This window comes from Pundamilia nyererei, unplaced genomic scaffold (assembly GCF_000239375.1).
Source record: "Pundamilia nyererei isolate P.nyererei 1_Seehausen unplaced genomic scaffold, PunNye1.0 scaffold00053, whole genome shotgun sequence".
Taxonomy (NCBI): domain Eukaryota; kingdom Metazoa; phylum Chordata; class Actinopteri; order Cichliformes; family Cichlidae; genus Pundamilia; species Pundamilia nyererei.
The window spans coordinates 2501416-2512514 of NW_005187454.1; the positions used below are offsets into that span (position 1 = coordinate 2501416).

At 41.0% G+C, this 11099-nt stretch overlaps 1 protein-coding gene across 4 annotated transcripts in view; it reads left to right on the plus strand.

Annotated features, from left to right (window-relative positions):
* Positions 1 to 7282: 7282 nt before the first annotated feature.
* whrnb (whirlin b) overlaps positions 7283 to 11099 on the plus strand; it is a 33324-nt gene continuing 29507 nt past the window's right edge. For all 4 annotated transcript variants that reach the window (XM_005733618.1, XM_005733619.1, XM_005733620.1 and 1 more), the window contains exon 1: positions 7283 to 7455. In XM_005733618.1, the coding sequence (XP_005733675.1) occupies positions 7306 to 7455 (150 nt within the window). In that variant the 5' untranslated portion in view covers positions 7283 to 7305. The remainder of the gene's footprint in view (positions 7456 to 11099) is intronic.

Here is an 11099-nt window from a genome sequence, read left to right on the forward strand (position 1 = left end):
TTTGGCGCTATATAAATAAAATTGAATTGAATTGAATCTGCAGTTCAGGTACACATACATGTCTGTGGGCTTCAGAGAGACTGAGGCAGCAAGAGAAAGAGAATTCAGATGCAGCAACTATGATAGATGAAGTGCAGGAAAACAGCTGGCATGGCAGATTAGAGATGACAGTCGACACATCTACACACACACAGACACACAAACAGATAGTGCCACGTAGCAGAAGAGAAAACCAAATCAAAGCAGCCGACTACAAATTTAGACTATTGAGAAAGATTTACACATGTGTGTGTATTGCTGTTGGTACACACAAACACACTACACATGTTTTACTAATGTTCATTAGATTAAGCTTTAAATTTAACATGCAAGTAACAACTTGAGCTGAGCCAGCGAATCGATATCATTATGAATGAAATAATACTGGTATAGATTTATTTAAAAATAATTAAATCCTGCATGAATCAAGTTGTTTATTTGTTGTGTTTTGTTTTCTCCAGGCTAGCATGAAAAAACCATCAACCATGAAACCTGATGAAAAAAGGATTTAAATGATTTGGACTTTTCTTGGACTGTTTCAGATTTCTTATTCTGCAGAAAGAGTAGAAAACAAACCGACACTTAAGCATGAGCAATGCTTAGAGGCAGAAGTAGTGATTCAGTCACAATTAAGGGCCCTCACTGTGGCCCTTATAATCTGAGTGACCAGTGCTGACCTCGGCACTGTCATTTTGTCCTGTGAATCACCTCGCCTCCAGCATAAAAATAAATCCATTTTATCATAGAAACATTTCCCTTCTTTTTCTCTCTTTAACCACCTACCCATCCAGCCCCATGCAAGGGCTGCTAAGAGCTCCTCTTCCACCCACTCCCTCACAGTTGAAGCATTGTGGGGAAGCATATATAGCTCAAATTGCACTTGAGTGCCACTTGTCTCTGCTTGTTACAGCACCCATCTTTGATTCTTTCCTGCTCTGGATGGCTCTGAGCTTGCAGAAACACTGAGCTCAGAATAGAACAGCTACTTCTGCCTCAGCACTGCTATGATGCAAGGCTGAACAAAGAAAAGTGACTCGCCTGCGGTGACATACTTTGTTATCCAGCATTTTCTGTCTGCCATTTGTTAGTGAAGCTCTAGTTGCAGACCACTATCAATCTCTGTAGCTTAACTGGGTCAGTTATTTTATTGTCTGTGGAGAAGTCTAATTGTCAGGGCTGGCTGTGTTGCTGGGAGAGTTGGACCCAGAAAGCAGGACTCGAGGAGTAACAAGAGGAGTAAAGTAAAACGGTGATTTTTATTATCGATGGGACATTGAGGCTCCGAAGCCTGTTTCGCGCTTTTTTAGCGGCTTGTATCAAATTGTGATCATGTGACTGATAACGTTTGAGGCCTAATATGTCACAATGAAAAACTGGAAGTGAGGTGACTGATTCCAATCTTTACCACTGCTTCACTCATTACAAGGAGATGTGAGATGCTTCAAGCAGACTAATATAAACAGTAACAGGATAACACATTTAACACTAGCACTGCCAGAAGGTTTCATTGTGACCCGGACCTGTAACAACTGCAGCAATGGCAAAGACACCATTTTTTGAAGAGGTTAAGTTTGTAATGATAAAACTAGTTTCACAGCTGGCTACAAAAACAGAAAAAACACATTTTAAAGCCTTTTACTTCCTCCGCACTGCTTTTCAGGCCTTCACTTTTTATTTAATGTTTAGATGCGTTTTGAACCATCTGCCCAGTGCAGCTGCACAGCACAGCCAGCGATAACACACTCACCTTTGCCAAAAAGTTAATGTGTGCCAAAAATAATTTCAGATATTTCTTTGGGTTTTTTTTATTATCTCTAATGTCTTTGCTTATGTTTCCTGTGCCTGTACTCAAACAGACGAAGGGCTTAGCTTATATAAAGGTTATGAAGAAAATGAAGTTATGAAGGGGTTCGCTTATAAAAAAATTACCTGTTTTGCAAATATTTTTATAACCCGTTATTGCACCTGCTTTTCTGTTCTGCATTATAGTCAATACAGTAATTTTCGTCCATTTCAGATATTTGCATAGAACAGTTATCTTCTTCCCTCTTGCCCAGATCACTCATGAAAAAGACATTTTTCATTTTTAAAAAGAACTCAACAAGGAAAACATACTGGGAGGGAGGACACAACCACACAGGAGACTGTGACAAAAAGCAAGGGAAGGCTGAGGCAATAGAGACACAAGATACAGGGAAGAACAGATACCAAAATAAAACGGGAAACTACTGACACTGAGATACAGACTAAGTTACGACAGCAGAGAGTAATCACAGGAACAAGCTTTAAGCACAAGATTAATAGAGGCTACTACACCAGGCAAGACTCCAAGTTCAGGTCGTGCAGGTATGCCCCTGAGACAATCCAGCACATAAAAACAAGGTGCAAGATGCTAGCAGGGAGTTACATGGAACTAAGTGACTAGCATAGTACAGGAACATCTCTGCCAAATATGGCCCACGGACTAACCTCTCGGGTGTTTGAGAATGACCGAGCCAAAATCCTGAGGGACTTCCAGATACAGACAGAAAACCTGCTAATGGTTAAACAACAGGATGTAGTGTTGGTGGACAAGCAGAGGACGAAGGCCGTAGCGACAGTTAGGTGATAGCAACATAAGGAAAAATGAACATTAGAAGAAACTGCAGGGGCTTAGAGAATACCTAGAGAAGATGTGGAATTTGAAGGCAACGGTGGTCCCTGTGGTACAAATCCAACCTGAAGGGCATATTTACTGTCAACATTTAATATTATCCCTTCAATTTCCAGCTTCAAACTCATGAGCCTTTTGGACACTCTCGTCACAATCCTGTTTATATCCTCTTTCTTCTACCAACACCATGGTAGAACAGCTTGAATCTGCCTCCAGTGCTCCTGGCCTTGCCTCCCGTTTATCTGGTTTTACACAGTATATTTAGTTTTCTTCTCTCCATCATGTAAGCGAACCCTTTCCCTTTATCATAGTCCTAGTTCCTATCATCAGGGACTTTAAATGTCCTTTCCCACTTAACAAACCTTCCTCTTCCTTTGTCTTCAGCCAGTGGTGGCACAGTTTCCACTGGCTGTTTTCCACTGGATCCTAATGGGAATATTAGCATGCTTGAAATAGTGTCCTTTCTCCTTTGGGCATTGATGTACTGCCCTGTTGACCTGGTCTCCTGCATGTCTATGAAAGTTTATAGAGAGGGTAAAAGGTCTTAGCGTTTGATCTTTTTAAGGGTCCACTGTGTTGCACAGCATACACTATATGGTTTAGGTTGTGCTTTGTCCTGGAGAGGAACGGGTTTCATCTGAGGGCTTTGCTGGTTCTGAACTTCACTGGGACGCTTGGAGAAAATTCTCGAGTTTATCTTATAAAGTTATCACATAAGGGAAAACAAAGTTGTTCCTTTTGCCTCCCTGGTTAATTACTTTTTGTGTCAGAAACTAAAGTTTCTGAAAACATATTCTTTTTTTGCTTTAAGAATACTTAATTACTCATCTAGTCAAGTTGAAAAACTGTCGAAGAAGTAGGCGTATACTGTCAGTCTACAAGCAAGAGAACAGCTCCATGAACAGTTGATTGAAGGTAGTAGCATTTTTAGGACTAGCAGAACATTGCAAGCCATGAAACACCATATAACAGACAGACTGAAGCACCCATGGCTTACCTGTTATCGCACCTGAAAGAGACTAAAAGATCTTAACATCCAACCTTGTTGTTAAAAGTGGTACAGAGTGCTAAAACAGAGTGCAGCATGTGCAAACACCAAGAAGCCACTAATCTAAAAGAATGTCTGACTTTAAAGTTATGATTTAATAAAATAAATTGCATTGATTATATTCTGATCAGCAGACACGGAGTTCTGAAGAGAAAGGGTCGAAGAAAGCATTTCTGTGCAACTGGATTAAAACCAAATTATGTGGACATGGATGTTCATGTAAGAATGAAGTGAGGACAAATCTGAAGATAAACTGCATGAGCTGAATGAAGCATTAAGTGTATCCATATGTGATAGATTCTGTTCATCTGGACGTCTGGAGTTTCATCACTTATCGAAGTGACTTCTTCTTCTTGGTGTTCGCTCTGTGTTGTAGCGTCCTGATGACGCCCAGTTTGTGCTCCGGTGGATGATGAGAGTCAAACCTTAAATCCTGACCTGTATGCGTAGGTTTACGGTACACGTCAGCTTTGTGTCATGGGGGGCAGGGCTATGGTTCCCCCCACTGTTATTACCTTTTTTTGCTATGGTCTGCCCCGTTAGTATAACAGTTTAACCTGTGTTGTGTTATTCAGTCATTTCTGTTAGTGTGAACATACTAATGCACAAGGAAAAAAAGAAAAATAATTCTCTGTAACTTATTTCAAAAAGGAAAGCTTTTATATAGCCCAGTCAGAGCAAATCAACAGTATAAATACCACATATCTCTCGCCTAGTTCAGTAAACACATCTGCAATCACGGGGAAGTCTGCTAACTTGATAGCTGTGCAGGTGACAAACATCAGCACCCTCCATCACCCACAGATGGTCGCTGCTGAATAGGCTGGCTGTTCACAGAGTGCTGTATCAAAACACATTAGTGGAAACTTGAATGAAGAGAAAAGGTGTGGTAAGAAAAGTTTCTGAGACAAAAAATTTACATGTTGGTTTGTTAAGAAGCTGATTCAGGAGCAGGTGACAGGTGAAGATGGTCCAGTTTGGTGGTACTATGGTGTTGGAAGCTGAGCTGTAGTCCACGAAGAGCATCCTCATGTAGATCTCCCTGTTCTCCAGATAGGTCAGCTCTCACTGAAGGATGATGGTCGTGGCATCCCCGTTTGCTCTGTAAGCAAACTGATGAGGGTCGTGGGAGGGGTTTAGACAGCCTCTGATATGCTGAGACACTATCTGCTCAAAACAATCCTGACTACAGACGTGAGGGCTACAGGTCTGTAGTTGAGGATGTCTATACCAGTCTGTATCAGCCTCAAACTGAGCAAAGAAGGTGTTGCACTCCTCTGTGAGTTTTAGGCTGCTGTCGGGGGTTGGGGGGCTTGGATGCCTCTCCACACCTGGTGGGGGTTGTTGTCTCTGAGGAAGCCCTCCTCAGGTTGGCTGTAGAGAGAACTGTCCCTCAGCCTGAAGGCTGAGTTCTGTGTTCTGATCAGAGCCAGGACTTTACTCGTCATCCAAGGTTTTCGTTTAAGAAAAACCTGGATGGTTTTAGTCACTGTCACATTCTCTACACAGCACTTAATGTAGAAGAGCACAGACTGAGTGAAAGTCTCCACGTCAAGATGTTCAAAGATGGACCTGTCAGCTCAAACCAGTCCTGTAGCTGGAGCATCATCTGGTCATGTTTTAATTTGCTTGTAGGGGTTTGTTTCTTGAGGGGGTGGAGGCAGGGATGAGGAGTGGAGAGAGGTTGTAAGATTGTCCACAGTGGCAGAGGGATGTTGCACTGATGCTACTGTACACACAGTCCAGTGTCCTGTCCCCACTGGTAGGACACTTAAACATGCTGGTGGAATTTGGGGAGTACAGCTGTCAAACATGGCTTATTAAAGTTCCCAGCAACAACGTGGACGCCCAACAGGTCCCTCTCTGCTGTTCACTTATAATAAGTTGGAAGTGGTTGGGTGCTAACGTTAGCATTCGGACGAATGTAAACAATGGTAACTATGGTTAGTGTTAGCTCATGAGGTAGATAAAATCGCCTGCGCTGAATGGACATGGCCTGGTTTGGTTTCGCCACTGGATTGGATAGACAGCTCTTCATCCTTGCTCTTGTTTCCTCTCCCTGCGCTGTTTGCATCACTTGCTGAAATAACAAATGGAGCGCCCGGTCGGTCCAATCTGAAGTAAAGTCTGGGTTCAGGCAAAGGACGATGCCTGTTAGTTCCTGATGACTGAAAGTGATCAGTGCGTTGCAGGAGGATGCAACGAAAAGGCAGAAGAAACATAAAAAGTGCACAGTAGTTTGGAGCTGCAGGGGACTTTGAATTCAGCTCAGTTTTATATAAAGTTATATATTATTAGTTTATGATGGTTTGTTTTGTAATGTTTATGTTTCCAAATCACAACAACAGTTGCTTCCCAGTGTTTCTCCTTCACTCACCCCTTCATGTTTATATATCACTTTGAATGGAATCATTAGCTATTGTAAATCTCTATTATGAGTCTCTGCTGTCTACGTCTCCTCACCTCCATCAGTCAGAGCAGATGGCTGCCTGGTTCTTCCTGTTAAGAGAGTTCATTGGTAACATTAAGTTCATGTAGACATGTAGTCCCATGTATACAGTTTTTAGTTGTGTAGCAAGTAGCAAAAATATATTGAATAAAATAGCAATAATGCAAACTTTTGTCTGTATTTGTGTTGTTGGTGCTCAGCCACTGAAAATACATGACTCAGAAAATACAAAAGATTTCATTGTAGTGAAGATAAACAGAGTGTTAAAACAAGGAAATCTGGCCATAAAAGCCGTTATTTGTCCTTCATGTACATGCATGTTTTGTTCTTTAATGTTTTTGCTTCCATATTTGGTCTTGTCCCGTTTCCTGTTCAAACATATACATAGTTTAACCTCCATCAGACCAAGCGCTGTTGAAATATTCAAACAGCATCATGTTATTGTGTCTTTCACCTGCACACTGTGTATGAGAAGCTTGCCCTGTTTGCAAATGTGTTGTTCAGTTATACAAACTGTGTTCTTGCCCATGGAGTTTGAACTTCTTGTAGGTCTTATAAAAATGAACATTTAAATCCATTTTTTGGATCCATTTTTCTCCGTCTCTGGTCTCAGCTCCTGTCAGTTGTCGGTGTGTTTTAATGTCACCAAACAAAAGCTCATCTTGAACAGTCTGAACTTCTTCAACTGATGTTTCAAGGTCTCATTTGTCCTCTATCTGCCACTTTTTGCGTAATCTACAGTAAAACAAACAAACAACAAAAAGCTAACAGTATGGCATTGTTTACATACAAATCAAATAGCTGATTAGTCAATTATCAATTTTCTTTCGTCTTACTTGACTCCAAATGTTTTCAGAGATGTCAAATTCCTTAAAATGTATTTTTCCGGTGACTAGTGGAATTGGACGGGTGAAATAAGAGCATACGGAGGCCTGATTAATCAGAGGCCAAACTTCTCTGCAATAAAATATTACATTCAGGGTCGCTGTTTATTGAGCGTCAAAATAACATGAAATAACACATGTGAGGGTATAAAGTCTGCTGTTGCACGTTAATGGAATCTGCAACGTCACTGTCCTTGGAATACAGGTGCTAAAAGGATGCAAGACGCTGAACATGTCTGTGTGCTCCATGGGACCGACTCCTGGCGGCTACATCACCAACAATCTGTACAGCTGGGTGGACCCACAGGGCCGGAGTGTCTCCCCGCCACCTGATAGCCAGGAAGACAGTCAAAGGCACGGGCACAGGATGGACGAGCGAACGGTAAGAACAAAGTGGAATTGTGTATTGGTGGTGAAATATGGAGGACCAGCAGATTGAAGTATACAAACACTTGAGACTGTTGTCACTGGAAACAAAGATGTTGCGAGAGTTCTTTTAAAGCAGCTGTCAGATTCAGAACTATTTATTATCAAGGATTTATTACCAGGTTTTTGCAGCGGTCCTCCTCCTGCGTCTGACAGCAGTCAGCTTGGGACTGCAGTATATTCCTCTAAGGTCCTCATGACCTTTGCTGCTGACATTTTGAAAGACAGACTCATCCTAAAATAAAATCACCCAGCACAGGTCTTTCATCCAGTGACTGCTGGCAAAGAAAAGGTTTGCTCAAAATGACTCACCAAAAAATCAATCCTGTTACTTTGCATTGTAACTCTACATTGTCATTTGCTGTTCCCATAGTAGACCAAATTTGAGAGGATGTCACTGTTATATGAGTGTAATTATGTGCAAAGTCTGGAAAGAAAACCAGTGAAATTGCTGAAAGATGTTAAATGTTTGTCAAAGCTCTCACTTATAGAGAACACCATTGTTGAAGATGCTTTCTCGGGGAAAACAGACATTCATGTTTGAAAGTCTTTAAACTGAATCTTTCAGAACTCTGGTCTCTGCCGTCATGCAGTGTCTTCAGGTCTACACACATGCAGGCAACATGTGGGTGATGGCAGCATAGAAAATCAACTACGTATAGACAAATTATCCAAAAGTTCCTCAATCAGTATAAATATAAGAAAATGTAATAAATGAAAGGAGAAATAAATTACTTTATGTTGTTCACTTCATACTATGAGTAAAGATGTACATACTTGGACTAACCTTGGATTACATGATATTCAAAGTCTTACATTGGAGCCACAGAGTCACAAAGTTCAAATGTTGCTATTTTAAAGCATCCAGCCTGCAGCAGAGAGTGAAAGACGATCTCGTGTCTGAATTCAAAACAAATCTAAAGATGTATTGAGAGCACAAAGTAAACTCATCAGGTGAGTGTTTTCACAGTCCAGTTACTCATCCTGGTAATATGTGTAAGAACAACCTGTACTGTCACCAACTGTATTTATCCTGCAATATTACATTTATTACAGTACATATCCAAGGCTGGATTTTTCTCAGCTATAAGGTCTAGCTCTAAGTCAGCTGGGATAGGCTCCAGTGCCCCCAGTGCCACCCTGAAAAGGATAACTGGAGGTGGATGGATGGATAAGGTGGAGGTCCATATCGCCTGGCAAGAAAATTTGTCAAGAAAGTTGCTTTGACAGCAGGCTGTCTACAGTCCTACTGATCATCAGAGACCAGCTCAAAATGGACAGGTTTCAGATTATGGTCTGTTTCCTTTTGATGAAGACCCTAGAAAAGGCCTTCGGTTGGAGTCTGGAAGGATCCTGGACTATTACATTCTCCACAATGGGAATTATTCGTGAATACAAGAAATGCAGAGACCACAGAAAAATAAAATGCTGGATGGAGCTTTTAACACCATCATGGTGAAAGACAGTAGAAGAGCTGTTTGTGATAATTTTGCTCCGTCCTCATGAGTGAGTGCACGCAGTGTCCTCACGAAGTGCAAGAGTGCACCCGCCACAGAAGCGAATCACCGCCCAAACACCAACTCATACCAGTGTGATGAAAAAGCTGCACTGCATTGGACAAACACTGGAAATGGACTCTCGGTGATGTAAGAGGCATCAGTAGAATTCAAACCTTTCAGAGAGTATCTGTCATTCAGTTTTCTTTGGTTTAAATCAGTGAGGATGAATAGAAATCACCTTCACATAGGGCTGTTCGATATAAGGATATATATCGTGTGACGATATAAAAACGTCTGTCGTTTCATTTTACGCTGTCGTTTGTTTCGTGGTGTCGCAAAATAAACTGTTTACGGCAATATTTGTTCATCGTTCTGATGTCACTGTAGTGGCTGTATTCATTTATTAAAGTTCTCTCTTTCTCTTATATTTAATATAGCCACACTACGGACAGACAAGCGCCTGTTTTTATGCGTTGTCGTTAGCAACAACGACGGTAACACCATCGCGTGTCCGCTTGTTTATGTTCCACATAAACCTTTCACAATAAAGCTCAAGATCCTGTTGAGACTTTTCAAAATAGTCACTTGGATGAGTGACGAAACGTTTCTCCCACAAAACGCTACGTCCAGATGAACAGAATCAACTTTTGGAGATTTACTTTCCTGGATGATTGCACGTGCATCAAGACTTTTCAAAATAAACTGAATCACGTGAAAGATTATTTACGGATGAGAAGTAAATAAGAGTAAAAAAGTAAAAGTAAAAAGTAAGTAAAAAATAAACCTTAGACTCAAACGTTAGAACAGGCTTTTCCCCGCAGCACGCCGTGTAATAAATACGGCTTATGTCTAAAAATGTATCGTTTCATGCATCTGTTAAAACGCTCGACTCCGGGTGAAGGACGCGCAGCTGGAAACACTTCAGGCAAGTCGAGCTGCCCGAGATTCACAGAATTTACAGGAAATGTTACATTGCTGTGATTTATATCGGGATATGAGATTTTGGTCATATCGCACAGCCTTACCTTTACAATTACTATGTAAGTAATTCAAATCAACACGTTGATATTCTTAAATAAAGTTGCTGGGGCAAAATATCAGTCACAAATCTCTTCCCATCTTCATTTTTCCTCCATGGATAGATGACTCAAATAGTTTTGGATCAACACGGGTGCAAAAAAGAAAAAAGCAACTCTTTTTGTCCTGTAGTACTACAGACTGTCCAGTATTGGCGTCTTTATGGGGGAATCTTTTGCCCTCCAGCAGCAGTATTAGTAGTAGCAGGAAGCACAGCAGTGCAGTGTGGCTGTGAGCTTTTTGTCACAAGTTTTGATGTTCAATTTGACCTGTTCAGCCTTTATACTAGAGATGGCACCATACCACTTTTTTATGTTTGATACCGATACTGTATATCAGATTGGTCCATCTCTACTATAACCCCACTTTTTATCTTGTGTCAGCTTGCATGGTCTCCCTTCCGTAGTGGCAGACTGTTGAATTGGGTGGTCTTTATGGTCTCTAAAATTATATTGGTTTGCAGAATAAACTGATCACTTACTATATGCCCAACCATTGTAAACTGAACACCGAATGAAAACAAAATCTAATACATAGACAAGACAGTTCACTCAGTGAATAGTTTGCTATTAGAGTAGACACAGATGAGTATGCAGACCAGGGGCTGTTTGTCCACCTCAAGTCACTGAGTTTCAGAGCTTCTGCTTCTCTGATGGAAGGATATTCAGATCAGTGTCTTTCCAGAAATAATGTTTAAATCCACTTTGGTTAACTGACTGAAATGAGATCAACTAGTTAAAAAAACAACAACAGCATTTTCTAATGGATGGGTTGTAATGTATTACAAGTTAATTTGGTTATTGTGTCGTTAATGTTAATGTGTTCACAGTTGCTACTTAGTTAAATCAGAGATACTCTCACAGTGCAGCATTTCAATTCCTGAATGAATCATTAATGGACTGCAAGGCTCCAAATGTTGTCACAACTATCTCACTTACCTACCTGTGATTGGCTGAGGGCATACAGCGGGTAGGCTAGTGTGTGTGTGTGTGTGTGTGTGTGTGTGTGTGTGTGTGTGTGTGTG